We start from the raw sequence: 17,222 nt of genomic DNA on the forward strand, positions 1-17,222 counted from the left end.
TTCTGTGTCTCTCACTGTTTAAAAAAATTCTTTACCTACTAAGGGTATTAGCACTTTCTTTCCTTTATTTGTCATACGCATAGCAAATATTTTCTTCTGGCATGTCAGGATTTTGTTGTTGTTGTTCTTGGTTTACTTTATTCTGTGTTCATCTTTTAAGATCCAGCTCAGTTGCTGCACTCCACTGGAGCATCTCCACCCCCACTGTCCCCGCCTGGAAGTCACTTCTCCCTGCTCTGAAGGTCCAGAGCACTTAAATGCACCGTCCAAAGTAGTGGACTTCTGTTTATCAAGCACATCACATTTCACTTTGTTTTGTTATTTCTTCCTGTTGTTGCTCAGTTGCTCAGTTGTGTCTAACTCTTTGTGACCCCATGGACTGCAGCACACCAGGCTCCCCTATCCTTCATCATCTCCTGGAGTATGGTCAAACTCATGTTCATTGAGTCGGTGATGCTATCCAAACATCTCATCTTCTGCCGCCCTTTTCTGAATTTGGGGGTAGCACAATTCAACCTATAACAGTCTATAAAGCATTTTTAGAAATGCAGCCTAAAATTATCTGTCTTTTCCTTAGAGAATTATAACTAATATGAATTTTAGTCAGTGATATGTCCTCCATGGGTTATGATGCGCTTGGGTGTTGTATGCAGTATTTCAACATGTATGTATTTGGTAAAGTTTCCAGCTAAAAGGAAGAGTTATTAAACCTGCCCTTGTAGTAAATTCACGTTGTTTCATCGATGACGTAGGCATCAGAATCCCGGGAAGACCTGGCATGTGCGTTGAGGCCCGAGGGCACAGAGACCATCTATGAAGCGGCCACGGTGCAGGTGGACGTGGCTGCGTCCATCACACTGCAAGTACTGGTCTCCGCCCCAGGGAACACTTCCTGTCTCTGGGTCTTTAAACACAGCTACCTAAACTGCCAGCCACACTTGGATTTACAAAACAGGTAAGCGGGAGCCAGGGCGGCAATGTGTAACCACAAGGATTTTTGGAGGAATACTTTCTTCCCATTAAAAAGAAAAAAAGGCATTCTTGCTTCATTTGGAGTTTCTTTTCAGACTGCTGTAAGACGTCCATTGTAACTCTTATCTCCAGTGAAATAAAGTGAACCAAAAAATTAGTTAGGGCATGGATTCATGACATTTTATAGCAGTCAAAATGCACAGGGTAAACAACACCAAAAGTGAGTCCTAATGTAAACTATGGACTTGAGTTAATATCAGTATTGGTTTATCACTTGTAGCAAATACACCACACGTATGCAAGATGTTAGTAATAGGAAAACTGGGGGTGGTGGGGGGGATGGGGAAGGGTGTGTTCGGGATCTCTGTGTTTATGCTGTTTTCCCATAAATGTAAAATTGTACTAAAAAATAAAGTCTATTAATTTAAAAAGTTATATAGACATATATGGTATATTTAGGGCCTAAATCCCATGGACGGTGGAGCCTGGTAGGCTGCAGTCCATGAGGTTGCACAGAGTCAGACACGACTGAGCAACTTCATTTTCACTTTTCACTTTCATGCATTGGAGAAGGAAATGGCAACCCACTCCAGTGTTCTTGCCTGGAGAATCCCAGGGACAGGGGAGCCTGGTGAGCTGACGTCTATGGGGTCACACAGAGTTGGACATGACTGAAGCGACTTAGCAGCAGCAACAGCAGAAGAAGAAGGGCTTCCCAGGTGGTACTAGTAAAGGTACCAGGTAAAGAATCCACCTGCCAATGCAGGAGACATAGGAGATGCAGGTTTGATCCCTGGGTTGGAAAGATCCCTTGGAGGAGGAAATCGCAAGCCACTCCAGTATTCTTCCCTGGGAAATCCCATGGACAGAGGAACCTGGCAGGCCACAGTCCATGGGGTTGGACATGACTGAGAGACTGAGCAGCTGGGGCCTAAGAACGTAGTGATAGCTGACAAAATGTAAAACAAATAGTGAAAAGATTGTTTGAGATTTTAAAGGTGGCTTGTTTTTCAAAAATTTTATTTACTTATTTTATTTTTGGCTCCATGGATCTTCATGGCTATGCGTGGACTTTCTCTAGTTGCAGCGAGCGGGGGCTTCTCTCTCACTGTAGCGCAAGGGCCTCTCGTTGCGGTGGCTTCTCTTGCTGGATCACTCAGGCTCTGGAGTGCGGGCTCAGTGGTTGTGGCGCATGGGCTCGGTTGCCTTACAGGATGTAGATTCTTCCCAGACCAAGGGTCAAACCCAAATCCCCTGCATCGGCAGGCAGATTATAAACCATTGGACCGCCAGGGAATTCCAATGGCTTGTGTTTTCATTGTATTTTGTCTTAAAGATAAAAAAATTAGAAAATTTCTCTTCCATTCTGGTTAAAGTAGCAAAGAGCTGACTAGTTAAAGTAGTGAGAAGCTTCTTTCTGGGAATTGCTTACCTGTTTTGTTTCCTAGTATGATGAGCAGAATTGCAATGTATAATATTATGAAACATTAGAAATTGACCTCTGTGTGGTGAGCATTGGTGTCAGGGTCCAGAAACATGTCTTAGATTGACAGCAAAGCCCTGACTCTAACCCTGTGCTGACTGCAGCCCGCTGCTGTCCACGACCAAGGAGGGTAGGAAGCAGGCGGCACGGGCCATTTGAATGCCCACTTACTAATTCTACACTGCTTTATTCTCTAATTCTTGGGTTGCTCTGGCATCCCAAAACTAGCAGAGGCATTGTCTTTCTAGAAGCAATGCAGAAAACGGCCCCTCAATGACCCAAAGAGAGCTCCATGCCACCTGCCTGGGACACAGGAGAACACCCATGATTGGCTTGTACCAAGGACTCTAATTTGTTTCTGTAAGGTCAGACCAACATTGAAGTAGTTTTCAGGCCAGTAGCTATAATTCTGAAGTCTGGTTCTAAACCTTAGAGCACATTCATTTTCCTTTCCTCTTTTGAGGCCATATTACTCACTTCTCTTTTTTTGCTTACGTTTACCTTGGGGTTAAAGTAAAGCACTCTGTTATTAAGCATTTTGCCTTAAAGAAATGTTCCAGTAATTTTATTAAAATCTAATACCACATGATGTTATCACTCTGTGTGTGCTACAAAGCATGTAAATGATCATTTTTCCCACACACCACAGAATTCCCATAAAACAAAATGAAATCTCTTCTTAGAGACTAATATATATACATATATATTATAGATAGATAGATAGGTGTATAGATATATAGATATGCATATATGAAATGCCACAACAGCTCTTAGCGTGAGACCAAAAGAAAAATAAAAAATTAGGGTTCTTTTTACTCTTCTGAAAGAGTGCCTTTTTTTGTTATAGGTCAGGCAGCCAAAGTCATAGGTCTTTTGTGGGTTAGTTAACCTAGTACCAAGACATTTTTAGCAACTTCTCCATAGCAAAGAGTTACAGAAATTAAGGGCTTCCCAGGTGGTACAGTGGTAAAGAATCGGCCTGCCAATACAGGAGACACAAGAGACACGGGTTCGATCCCTGGGTTGGGAAGATCCCCTGGAGAAGGCAATGGCAACCCACTCCAGTATTCTTTCCTGGAGAATCCCATGAACAAAGGAGCCTGGTGGCTACAGTCCAGGGGGTCACAGAGTCAAGACACAACTGAGCACACACGCGCGTGCACACACACACTCACACAGAAATTAAATCTGCTCTCAGACTCATAACCAGACAGATCTGATAACCGTCTCAGAGTTTTGTATGAGATACCCAAGAGTTCACACATGGTACTAGGAATGTGAAGAGTTCAGAGAAAGAAAGCAAGCGTGTCAAAACACCTGCATGAGCAAAAAATACATATTTGTTGTTTGGTCGCTAAGTTGTGTCCGACTCTTTGTGACCCTATGGACTGTAGCCCGCCAGGCTCCTCTGTCCATGGGGACTCTCCAGACAAGAATACTGGAGTGGGTTGTCATGCCCTCCTCCAGGGGATCTTCCTGACCCAGGGATTGAACCCACATCTCTTACATCCTCTGCATTGGCAGGTAGGTTCTTGACCACTAGTGCCACCTGGGAAATGAAGGCCCCTAGGCAGATTGATCTTTACCAAGTATCTGAAAACTTAGAAATACTCACATTGAGACATCTCTCTCCTTACATCCATGTGATGTATCAGTGTAATTATTATCTCATAGGAAAATGCTTTGTGTCTGATTTTACTTGAATTCTTCCCTCTGGACGGATAGGGCACAAAACGGACTATTCTTAGTCTCAGCACATCTTGCTTGTTCCATCATGTGGTTCTGCAAACGGGGCACCAAGGCATGTGACCAGGTGACTGGCAGACAAGCCTAAGGAGGATGCTTTGTCGTTGGCAGGAATGCTGCCCTGCTACTAAGGAAGGCATCCCACCAAGTCTGTATGGTTTTGGCAGGAGTTTTTCCTCCAAGGGGCTTGGGTAGCATGAGGTGAAGGCGCTCACTCCCCAGGGAGGGACTGGATCAAGGTCAAGGTCAAACTAACAAGGCCCAAGCTGAGTGTCGGGCGCAGGATAGGAGCTTTGTTCTCCACGGAGATGAACCAGAGCTGCCCAACTGCCTTCTGACTCAGTGTGAAATTTGATGGTTTTTGTTTCACACGTTTTCCAGATTAACCAGTTCTCTTTCTTGTGTTTCAGAGGAGTTTTTTCCATGGTCATTTTGAAAATGACAGAAACCCAAGCTGGAGAATACCGACTTTTGATTCAGAGTGCAGCTACCAATTACACAGTATTGTTTACAGTGAGTCTAAGAAGTAAGTGCCATTTGCTCCTAGGTTTTCTCAATATTCTAAAGGGGTGGTTGGAATCTAAGAGCTCTTACCAGGTGCCCCAGACAGTTTAACCAGGTTTCCCTCGACATGTGGCTGAATTAATTGAACTCACTTCAACCTCCCCCATCGCCTATTGAGACTCTGCTGTGACCCACAGACTGAGGGTGAGCGCTCTTCAGAACCTCTATTTTGGGGCTCCCCATTTTTTTTCACTGACGGACAGATGACAAGGAAGAAGTGAAAAGCATTTTGACCTTAGAGTCAGAAGACCTGAGTCCTTAGTTTGGATCTGATGTGACTGCTTTGGGCGGGTCACGGCATCTTCTCTGAGCCTCAGTGTTCTGATCTGTAAAATGGGGTTACACAGACATATCTCACAGGATTGCACAAGCTTAGGCAATGAGAATGTCTGTGTCGGCTCTGTCCAGCAAGGTAGCCACTGGCCACAGGTGGCTGGTGAACATTTGAAATATAGCCAGTGTGACTGGGCACCAAAGTTGTCACTTTATTTCATCTTAATTGATTGAAAGTTGAATTTAAATAACCATACGGAGCTGGCAGCTGCTGTGTTCATTGCAATGCTCCCATTGCTATGCAGACCATCAGGAGCAAGGCAGAGTTTCTCACCCGGGGTGTTGGGGGGCCAGGGGAGGACGGGGACACAGCTGTGCAGTTGGCAAAACCACCTCTGGCATGTCTTCTGGCTTCTCCTTCTCTCCACCAAGTTCTGCCAGGCCTGGAGGTTGTGCAGACTCAGCCTTGTACCGCCCCCCCACCATGGTTTACCCCACATGACAAACGGGGCTAGAAGTGGTGCGTTCACATGGGTCCCGCTGCCTTTAGGGGCCAGGGCAGCACTCCAGAAGCTCTGGTTCATCCACTGTAAATCAGGCTCCCTGGCTGCACTTTGGTGTGACTTGCAGGGTGCAGTGCCTGTGTGTCCCGGCCCATAGCGGTGCGGGGCTCAACGACTGGAGGCTGAGCCTGGCCAGGTCTGCACTCCCAGCCTCCCTGCCCTGGGTCTTGCAGTCAGAGCTGCAAAGAGCAGAGCCATTTAGATTCCCACAAGGCTCATTTGAACGGGGCTGGGGACACGGTGTTAGGCTCCAAAGTCAGCCTGTCAGGCAAAAGCCAGGCAAAGTCAAAATCTGTCAACGTTTGTTTTGAAAAGCCCGGCAATTACTCTGATATGTAAAGAGCCAGAGCCCTAGAAGGTCAAAAGTCAAGAGGTACCTCTCATTGCTCTTTGATTTTAGTCTTGTTCCTGACCCCTCCCTAGTCCTGCACCCCACTCTGCGAGACAGGAAGCCCTCAGGTTGGAAGAGAATGAGAGATTTTTTCCTCTCTCTTTCTTTCCCTCTGTTTTTTGCCAAGTGTTGAATTTGTATAAAGTAAATGTGTGTCTGCTGTCTTTATTATACTTAGGGCAACTTTTTTTCACTTAAGATTTACAATGTACAAATGAAAAGAAAAAGATTTACAATATAAAAATAGCACAACAATCATTCAAGTAAGTTGCAACTGTTTTTAACGGTGCTGCTGGGTGGTGGGATTCAAAAAAATCAGGTGGAGTAGACTTGGCAGCAGTCAACACGAAAAAGAGGAAAGGGTTTAGTGAACCACAAGTTCAGTATTAACCAACAGTATGTTATGGTTGCTAAAAAAGGAAATCTGAACCTTGGCGGCATTCACAAAAATGTAATGTCTGGGTTAAGAAAATTCATGGAAAATTACTATTTACAGTTCTACATTTTTGCAGATGAACAGTGACAAAACAGAGCCACCAGGATAGTGAAAATCTTGGAATTCCTTACGTTAGGAGAAGCTAAGGGAATTAAGAACGTTTAGCAAAGAAAAGGAAATATTTTGAAGAAAGCAGAAGATTGATTGCAGTGTAACGTAAAGGAAATTCTTCTGATGTGCATCAGGAAACCTGGGCTAACTAGTTAAAAACATCTTCAATGGCAGTGGTCTTCCTTAACCTCAGGATGGTTTTAAATATTGGAAAGATTTTCCCATGGAAGCAAAGCTTCACTTAAAAAAAAAATTGCTCTAGAAGGTAGACTTGGGACCACTGGTCAGAAGCTACAGGAAGAGATAGTAAAAACTATGATACAATAGGAAAAGATGTTTGTAATTTACATAATCAACAAAGATTGAATAGTCATAATATGTAAAGAACTTCTATAAATCAATAAGAAAAAAAACTAGTAGAAAAGTAAAAGACACGAGTAGATATTTCACTATATAGTAAACATATTAAATTAATAGCTGAGACATGCAAATTAAGACCACAATGAAGGGCTTCCCTGGTGGCTCAGTGGATAAGAATCCACTAGCCAAGGCAGGAGACGTAGGTTCGGTCCCTGATCCGAGACGATGCCACATGCCTTGGGGCAGCTAAGCCTGTGCACCGCAACTAGTGAGCCTATGCCCTAGAGCTGAGGAGCCACAACAGCTGAAGCCTGTATGTTCTAGAGCCTGTGCTCTGCAACAAGAACAGCCACCGCAAGGAGAAGCCCATGCACCGGGAATGGACAGAAGGCCCCACTCGCTGAAACTAGAGAAAAGCCTGCTCAGCAACCAAGATCCAGCACAGCCAAAAATAAATAATAAAATAAATAAATTTTAAATTATCTTAAAAAAGACCACAATGAGATATGATTTTATACCCACCGGATGGTTGGAAACAAATCGTCATTATGCGTGGATCCACACCGTAGGGATCAGAAGTTGCACTCCGAGGTCTATTGTTAAAGGAATGTACACACCTGCCTTGGTAGAAATGCGCAGGATGTTCATAGGACCACTGTTGGTGATTCAAACTACAAGAAACACCCAAATGTCCCCTACAAGAAAATGGAACAGTAGACTGTGATATATCCACCAGTGGAACACAAGGTAGTGGTAGCAAAATGAATTAAGCAGCAGTTCAGTTCAGTTCAGTCACTCAGGCATGTCTGATTCTGTGACTCCATGGACTGCAGCACACCAGGCTTCCCGGCCCATCACCAGCTCCCGGAGCTTACTCAAACTCGTGTCCATTGAGTCGGTGATGCCATCCAACCATCTCATCCTCTGTCGTCCCCTTCTCCTCCCGCTTTCAGTCTTTCCCAGCATCAGGGTCTTTTCAAATGAGTCAGTTCTTCGCATCAGGTGGCCAAAGTTTTGGAATTTCAGCTTCAGCATCAGTCCTTCCAATGAATATTTAGGACTGATTTCCTTTAGGATGGACTGGTTGCATCTCCTGCAGTCCAAGGGACTCTCAAGAGTCTTCTCCAACACCACAGTTCAAAAGCATCAATTCTTTGGCGCTCAGCTTTCTTTATAGTCCAGCTCTCACATCCATACATGACTACTGGAAAAGCCAAAGCTTTGACTAGATGGACCTTTGTTGGCAAAGGAAATGTCTCTGCTTTTTAATATGCTGTCTAGGTTGGTCATAGCTTTTCTTCCAAGGAGCAAGCATCTTTGAATTTCATGGTTGCAGTCACCATCTGCAGTGATTTTGGAGCCCCCAAAATAAAGTCTGTCACTTTATTTTGTTTATTTGTCACGGTTTCCCCATCCATTTGCCATGAAATGATGGGACCAGATTCCATGATCTTAGTTTTCTGAATGTTGAGTTTTAAGCCAATTTTTTCACTCTCCTCTTTCCCTTTCATCAAGAGTTTTGAATTAAGCATAGCTACATGCGTGCATAACCATGGATGAGTCTTAAAAATAAGTTTGGATAAATAACTGAAATTGTGAAGGACTGCATATTGAGTGATTGCACATGTTGAAGCCCAGAAACAAGCAAACAAACCAATATACTGTCTGGGGCCACCCATCTATGTGATACAGACATTTTTTAAAGTTTGAAAATGACAAACACAAAATTCAGGATAAAATTAACCTAGGGTTGAGACATGGAGAGAAACACAAAAGTAGATTCAAAGGTATTTATGATTATTGCAATTATTAAGTAGAGCATGGATCCATAGATCTTCATTTTTATTTATTATGCTTCAAAATTTACTCTTTGTATATCTTTGATATGCATATATATACATATATAAAGTATTATAGTATTTTAAAAGAATTGATTATAAGGAAAAAGATTGAAATTTAGCGTTCTTTAAAAAAAAAAAATGGTTCCAAACTGGAAGGATCTACTCTGGGAGGTCATGAACTCCTGTCGCTAAGGGTTCCAAGCAGAAGTAGAGATGATATGATAAGCACCGTGGGGAGACGGAGGGGAAAATAGGAGGAAGGAGGAGGGGGGAGGTTCAATGTGAATAAGAGGCTAAAATAAACCTCTTAATTCTGTTTCAATTCTATCTCTGTTCGACTATATTTCTGCCTAGTTCTAGATAAAATTGTGGGCAGAAAGTGTTACTTGCTCAGTCGTGTCCGACTCTTTGTGACCCCATGGACTGTAGCCCGCCAGGTTCCTCTGTCTATGGGGATTCTCCAGGCAAGAATACTGGAGTGGGTTGCCATGCCCTTCTCCATGTGGGCAGAAAGCTGGGCCTCAAAACTAGATAAGTATGTGTTATAAACTTTATGTTATTTCTGCTCTTCTTTTTCCCATGCATATTGATATTTGTTTTTTTACCTGGCTTCCCTCTGCTAAACTTTAGTTGTCTTTGGATTCATGAAATAGCCAAAGACATTAGCTAAGAGAATAAATGCCAGTCAGCATTTCAGCCTGAGTTGAGTTTAATATATTAGTGAGGAGGGGCTATGTTATTATATATATTTGGAATGGAGTGGAAGATACTGCTAGAGTATAAGAGATTAACTTTTCTTGATGTAGAATTCTTCTTTTGAGGAGACTAAGTTGTTGTTTTTTTTAATGTTTTTCATATGAAACATTTTTAATATTAAAACATGAATAATTTATAATGCTTTAGATACACTGCTTTACACATTAAGAAAACCTTACTTTAGAAAAATGGAAAATCAGGACGCCTTGGTCTGCATCTCAGAGAGTGTTCCAGAACCGACGGTGGAATGGGTGTTCTGCGATTCACAGAGTGACAGGTATGACATGAGAACGGCTCTTGTGACTTTCTCTAATATAGTTGACATCATACTGTATGTACAAGTTATCACCATGTTAACAAGAAACATGCCCTTTTAAAGCATGATTGGTGTGGACTTCCCAGGGGGGAAGTGGGGGGCGTGTCTTAGTGAGGGGGCCTTTGGAGCTCCCATTGGTCATGTCACTGACCTGTAGGACCCTCCCTGCATATCACAGGACATGAATTAGCACCCTTAAAGTTCAGGGTTGTTGACTCTCTAACTTAAAGTTACAGGGTTGTTGACTCTGTCGGGGGAAAAAGAAAGGTCCAGGGCTTCCCTGGTGGCCCAGTAGTAAAGAACCATCTGCCAATGTGGAAGAAACGGGTTCGATCCCTAATCAAGTAAGGTGGCTCAGGCACCACAATATTGACCTGTGCTCTAGGGCTTGGGCACCACAACTACTGAGCCCACATGCAGCAACTGGCAGAAGCCCGCACGCCCTAGAGCCCATGCTCCGCAACACGAGAAGCCACCGCAATGAGAAGCTGGCGTACCCCAATTAGAGAGTAGCCCCCACTCACCACAACTACAGAGAACGCCCACACAGCAGCACAGATCCAGCACAGTCAAATTAATAAATAAAGTTATAACTGTTGTGTTTTTTTTAAAAAAAGGTCCAGACTTTAAAGTTTTTTACTTTTTACTTTTATCTTATTTGGCTGCACTGGGTCTTAGTTGGGGCATTTGGGATCTAGTTTCCTGACCAGGGATGGATCCCTGGCCCCCTGAGTTGGATGCATGGAGTCTTAGTCACTGGGCCCCCAGGGAAGTCCCAGGTCCAGGTTTTAGTGTATAATCCCCTCTAGATAAAAAAAATCCCCTGTGAATGAATGTTTAATTTGTACTTATTCCATGTATTCTGGAAGAGCAGATATGATTGTTTGAAGATGTAGAATCTACCTGGGTCTGAACCCTTCTGTACTTATACCTGTGTGGCCTTGAGTTACTTAACCCCTTGCCAGCTCATTAGAAGCGTGGGGCTGGTAGCGGTCTGTGAGGAAATGAATCGGTACACGTGAAACGCACAGAACAATTCCTGGTAGATAGTCAGTACCTTGTAAATGTGTTATACCTAAGTGTTCACAAAGTAAGGATTCATGCTGTTTGAACTAATTAAAATGTACTAAACAACTTTAATTGAAAAATGGGACTAAAGAGAAGGCGAAAAAAAAAATCAGGTTGCCAAATGATAAAACTGGGATTCCACATTTTGAAGGAAAAAGAGATTACCTATAGATATAAATGTAATGTGTGAACAGAGAAGAAAAAGATTAGAAAGCTACACACAGCAAAATAGTAACAGTTGGTCATCTCATGGTGGTAGGAATATGGGCAAATTAAAATTCTTTCCTTTGGGTTTTTCTGGATTTTCCAAAATTTCTACAATAAGCAATTATTGTTGTCTTAAAGATTAATTATTATTGGGACTTCCCTGACAGTCCAGTGGTTTAGACTCTGATCTTCCAATGTAGGGGACTCAGGTTCCATCCTGGTCAGGGGACTAAGATTTCCCTTACCACTTGGCCAAACAAAATAAACAAATTATTGTAATTTAAAAAGAATTATTGTTGTCATTTTTAAAACTCAAGGAATAATACGTAAACAACAAAGAATATATTTGACTAAAGTGATAAAGAGGAGAAAAGTGATTGTACACAGAAGCTGTATATAGTCACAGAAAGCTGTGACTATTCCAAAAGCTGTACCTGCTTTGGGAAAGGTGATAGTTAGGGAGGTGGGAGAGGGCAGGGAGAAGTCCCTTCAGTCCCCGTGCGTGTGTGCTAAGTTGCTTCAGTCGTGACTCTTTGCAACCCCATGGACTGCAGCCCGACAGGCTCCTCTGTCCTTGGGGATTCTCCAGGCAAGGATACTGGAGTGGGTTCCCGTGCCCTCCAGGGGATTTTATCAAACCTGAGTGACCTGCACTGCAGGCAGATTCTTTAGCACTGAGCCACTGGGGAAGCCCAGATCCCCAGGTGGGGCTGGCTCCTCTCAGGTGACACCACCCTCTCCTCTGTGAGCTGTGGGGACCCTGGGCACTTCTGCAGCCCTGGCCTCTCTCCCTCTCACGGCTTGTCCTCTTCAGAGCTTCAAAGATCCTACACCTTGTTGCTGTATTAAAACCTAATTGTGCTTTTCCTTTTCTCCATTTTCTTCCCCACCCCTTTTCTGTCTTTTCTCGGTTCTTCCATTCGTTTTTTCTGTTTAACAACAACCAAGAGGTCACCAGACACGAAATCTTTTTTTAAATAAATTTTTATTGGAGTATAGTTGCTTTACTGTGTTGTACTAGTTTCTAGTGTGCAGCAAAATGAATCTGACATACATGTACAAGTACCCCCTCACTTATGGATTTCAGGTCACCTCTGAGCATTAAGTAGAGTTCCCTGAGCTATACAATATGTTCTCATTTGTTGTTGTTCAGTCGCTAAGTTGTGTTCAACTCTTTTGGGACCCCCATGGACTGTAGCCCACCCGGCTACAGTCCTCTGTGGGATTTCCGGGCGAGAATACTGGAGTGGGTCGCCATTCCCTTCTCCAGGGGATCTTCCCGAGCCAGAGACTGAACCCTTGTCTCCTGCACTTTCGGGCAGATTCTTTACCTCTGAGCCACCAGGGAAGCCCATGTTCTCATTAGTTATCTGTTTTATACATGCTGTTACCTATTTTACACATGCTGTTTTCTATTTTATACATACTATCAATAGTGTGTGTATGTCAATCCCAATCTTCCAGTTCCTCCCACCCCCTTTTCCCCTTTAGTATCCGTACTTTTCTCAAAACCTTTGGCACTCTTTTATTATGATTCTCTCCAGCATTATTCTAATTAGGTGAGGTAATGAATAACTAACTAGTTCCCTTAAGAATTCCGTGGGTGGTGCGCACACCCTCAGTATGAATTGGTTTGCCTTGTGACCTGCTCCTATCTTTATTTTCTTATCAGGCTCTTAAACTCTACAACCTTTTATCTGGCTCTTCTCCTGAATACTCCCTTGTCATTTTAAAAGGTGTTTAGTCAACTGACATTTCTTTTTTAATTGCAGCTGTAAAGGAGAGAGTCCAGCTGTTGTCACGAAGGAGGAGAGCGTCCTCCATGAGTTATTTGGAACAGATATCAGGTGCTGTGCAAGAAACGAGCTGGGCAGGGAATGTACCAAGCTCTTCACTATAGGTAAGACCGTCATATCCTGTCCTTCTGTTTTCTGTGACTTTTCCTTGGAGACAGTCTGGGACTAATCATCACCCCTTAGGTCCTCACTCAATTTCAAAAATGCTATAGTTCCTTCAGGCCATTTTCAGTGTAATATTATGGATTCTTTCTGTGCTCATTTCTTCATAAGAGACTACTTAATCTCTAAAATATCCTTTTATTTTGGGATAGTTTGTAACATTTAAGATGCCACTAAAATCTTTTTTTTTAAATTTATTTATTTTATTTTTGGCTGTGCTGGGTCTTTGTTGGTGCACGGGCTTTTCTCTAGTTGTGGCAAATGGGGGGCTACTCTCTAGTTGGGGTGCAAGGACCTCTCATTGTGGTAGCTTCTCTTGTTATGTAGCACAGGCTCTAGGGCCTGTGGGCTTCAGTAGTTGCTGCACGTGGGCTCAGTAGTTGCGGCTCCCAGGCTCTAGAGCAGAAGCTCAGTAGTTGTGACCCATGGACTTAGTTGCTCCACAGCGTGTGGGATCTTCCTGGACCAGGGATGGAACCTGTGTCTCAGGCGGATTCTTTACCACTGAGCCCCCAGGGAAGCCCTGAGATACCATTAAAACCTTTATTCTGCAGAATGTTCAGGATGTATTGTGTGGTGCAGGGGGGAATCACTTTTCTTCTTACCTGGGATTTTTTCATCTTCTAGATCTAAACCAGACTCCTCAGACCACACCGCCACAATTATTTCTTAAAGTAGGGGAACCCTTATGGATAAGGTGCAAAGCCATTCACGTAAACCACGGATTCGGGCTCAGCTGGGAATTAGAGAATAAAGCACTGGAAGAGGTGAGAGGATGAGCTGGTATTCTGAAATGCAGAAAAATGAACCAAGAATCCAGGTGGAAATCACTCCATTCAAACTCTGTTTTATATTAAAATCTAGGGCAGCTACTTTGAGATGAGTACCTATTCCACAAACAGAACTATGATACGGATTCTGTTTGCTTTTGTATCATCAGTGGGAAGAAACGACACTGGCTATTACACTTGTTCCTCTTCAGAGCATCCCAGTAAATCAGCTTTGGTCACCATCCTAGGTAATGCAGCTGCGCACATAATCTGTACTCGTGTTTTTAGTTGTTTTAGTGTGGAGTGTAAGGCAGGTGCTGCAAATTCTGCTTTCAGTATAAGGTTAGTATCAAAAAGTTGAGAGAGAAATTGAATTAGGATAGCTTTGTGAAATCAATACAAGCTGCCCCTCCCTTCCTTTTCCGGTTAAACCGAGCCTGAATGCCACTGTTTTTGCTCTCATCACATTGTAATGTGACCCTCTGTTTGTGGATTTTTGTCTTCCAATAGGCTGGAAGGTTCCTAAAGACAGGAATAATCCCTTCTATCCTTGTAGTCCCAGACGTGGCTGAGAGCCAGACGCAGAATGCACCATTAATAAGCACTTGTTCTAAGAACTACCTGAGCACTGCCCCTCAAGGGCAGAGAGCAGTGGCTGAGAAAACCCAACAAATACTTGTTGTTTAGTCACTTGGTTGTGTCCAACTCTTTTGGGACCCCATGGATTGTAGTCTGCCAGGCTCTTCTGTCCATGGGATTCTCCAGGCAAGAATACTGGAGTGGGCAGCCACTTCCTTTTCCACGGGATATTCCTGACCCAGGGATTGAACCCGTGTCTCCTGCATTGGCAGGTGGATTCTTTACCACTGAACCTTGAGGAAATGGAAATTTGGGTGGGCTGTGTAGGATCTGACAATAACCCTGCTTTAAGTAATCTCAGAGACAGCAATAAATTTTTTTTTAAGTGATCTCAAAAAAAAAAGTGATCTCAGAGTAGGTGGCAGCCTTTAGCCACCTACATTGAAAATGCTGAGAAATAAAAAGATTCTCTTATCAAACTAACAAGGAAGTATTCCCCAGGGAAACCTTGTGCATATCACTGGCTAGACTGTTCTTTTATTTGTGCCCTGAGATTATTTTATGTGGCATAAGTCACGAGGAGGCCGTTCTGACTGAGGGATTGTCGGTGGGTCCCTCTGTGTCCATGGTTCACCAGGCTGGAGGAATCCTCCAACCCCTTGAAGTTGTATGCAAAATCAATAGATGTCTTTATACATTTCTCTGGGAAGAGCATCAATTATTCACATCTAATTCTGAGCGAAATCAGAAGGTGATATGCTCAGGCTTCTAACTGGGGACAGGACTCATGTGTTTCTTGTTGGGCTATCAAATCTCAGTTTTCTTGCTTAAAACTGATGAATAAAAATTTATCTTCTCAATATATTTCCATATGAATCTCATTATCTAATTTAGAAATGCATTCTTTTTTTTTTTTTTTTTACAGAAAAGGGATTTATAAACGTTTCCAAATCAAATGAAGATTATGAAATTGACCAGTATGAAGAATTTTGTTTTTCTGTCAGGTTTAAAGCATACCCACAAATCAGATGTACATGGACCTTCTCTCGAAAATCATTTCCTTGTGAGCAAAGTGGCCTGGATGATGGGTACAGGTGAGTCCAGGAGGCATCGTCATTCTTGGCCAGACTCTTCTGGTTACCCTTGAGTGAATGTGCTATCATGCTGATATGGAGGACGAGGAAGCAAGCAGCAGACTTGAGGGCACAATGACAACTCTTTAATCAGTTCAAAGAGTGTAACCTACTCACGAAAAACAGAAAGAACCATTATCAGTTTGAGTCCGGCATTTTCTGAGTCACCCGATAGTTACTTCCTATTTGAGGCTATGTGCTCCTGGCACACGAAGTCTCTCTCAGCCCCTTGGCAGATGACTGAGGAAGTAAAACCCCTGAAAAACAGAAAACGCTACCTATAGGTATATTGATTTGAGTTTTCAAAAAACAAACACAGACATAGCCCAAGGATAAATGCTGAAGGAAAATCTCATTTTCCTGAGGGTTTGTCCAACCGCACTCAGGTTTCTCTTAGGGGAGAAATTCTTCAGCCCCTCTTTGGAAAATAAAAATCAACATGTTTTTAAAGTTGAAGGATAGTTAATTTGCAATATTATGTTAGTTTCAGGTGTATAGCACAGTGATTCATTTATACACATATTTTTTGTTGTTGCGTAGTCACTAAGTCATGTCTGACTCTTTGGCAACCCATAGTTGCCACAAGACACTATGCCTATAGGCCTATATAGTCTATGGCAACCCATAGACTGTAGCCCGCCAGGCCCCTCTGCCCATGGGATTCTCCAGGCAAGAATACTGGAGTGGGTTGCCATTTCCTTCTCCAGGGGATCTTCCCGACCCAGGGACTGAACCTGAGTCTCCTTCATTAGCAGGCGGATTCTTTACCACTGGGAAGCCACCAGGGAAGCCTCTGATACATGCATATATATTCTCTTTCAGCCTTTTTCCCTTTATAGATTATTACAAGATATTGAGTGCGGTTCCCTGTGCTATACAGTAGGTCCTGTTGTTAACCTATTTTACGTATAGTAGTGGGTATATGTTAATCCCAAACTCCGAATTTATCTCTCTTTCTCCTTCCAAAAAACAGCTCTTCCTTGTATATCCTAAGGCTCTGATGCTTCTTATCTCTTAAAACTAATCCCTGGTAACAATGGTTTCAGGATAGACTGAGCTGAGAGGCATCTGTCATGTCTTAAGCGAGTCAATGGGTTTATGGTAAACCACTGATTCTCAACGTGAGTCCTTATACCAACTGTATAGTAATCATCTGGGTGGATATTAAAAAATGTGGATTCCTTGCTCCCATTTCAGACACGATGAACCAAAATTGGGGCACAATGCCCCAAGGCTACATTTTTTAAAAGAATACTGCACGGTTGATTCTTGGTCCAATTTTTATCACAATATACTGATTCTGCAGTGGTTTTCCCCATCAAAATATATTTTTCTTGACATTACAGCTGACTTGCAGGACACTTGGAGCACAGCTGAACATTTTTTCAAGGTGCCGTGTCAGGGCTTGGATTAATCTCCTTTGCTAGTTGCTAGCTGTTGACTTTAGATGCTGAAAGTTCAGTCACCAAAGAAACTACAGTCAGAAGTTGGTTCTCTGGGGTGCACCTGTTACCTTTGCTCCTTAATAACTACACTTGAGTAATCTCGGAGGCATATTGCATCCAGAGTCTATGTGTTTAATGAGAACCTCTGGTGACTCCTGTCACAGGTCTGGTCCTGGACTCTACAGTACGGGTCTATCAGCCACACGTGGCTGTTGAGAGCTTGACATTTGGTGCCAGTGGAGATGCACTG

General features: G+C 43.0%; 1 protein-coding gene across 3 annotated transcripts in view; it reads left to right on the plus strand.

Moving 5' to 3' along the window:
• FLT3 (fms related receptor tyrosine kinase 3) overlaps positions 1 to 17,222 on the plus strand; it is a 70,019-nt gene that overhangs the window by 21,839 nt on the left and 30,958 nt on the right. For all 3 annotated transcript variants that reach the window (XM_061434889.1, XM_061434890.1, XM_061434888.1), the window contains exons 3-9: positions 753 to 955; positions 4,612 to 4,727; positions 9,644 to 9,773; positions 12,860 to 12,987; positions 13,673 to 13,812; positions 13,910 to 14,063; positions 15,320 to 15,488. In XM_061434889.1, the coding sequence (XP_061290873.1) occupies positions 753 to 955; positions 4,612 to 4,727; positions 9,644 to 9,773; positions 12,860 to 12,987; positions 13,673 to 13,812; positions 13,910 to 14,063; positions 15,320 to 15,488 (1,040 nt within the window). The remainder of the gene's footprint in view (positions 1 to 752; positions 956 to 4,611; positions 4,728 to 9,643; positions 9,774 to 12,859; positions 12,988 to 13,672; positions 13,813 to 13,909; positions 14,064 to 15,319; positions 15,489 to 17,222) is intronic.

The sequence above is a fragment of the Bos javanicus genome, chromosome 12 (assembly GCF_032452875.1).
Source record: "Bos javanicus breed banteng chromosome 12, ARS-OSU_banteng_1.0, whole genome shotgun sequence".
Lineage (NCBI taxonomy): Eukaryota > Metazoa > Chordata > Mammalia > Artiodactyla > Bovidae > Bos > Bos javanicus.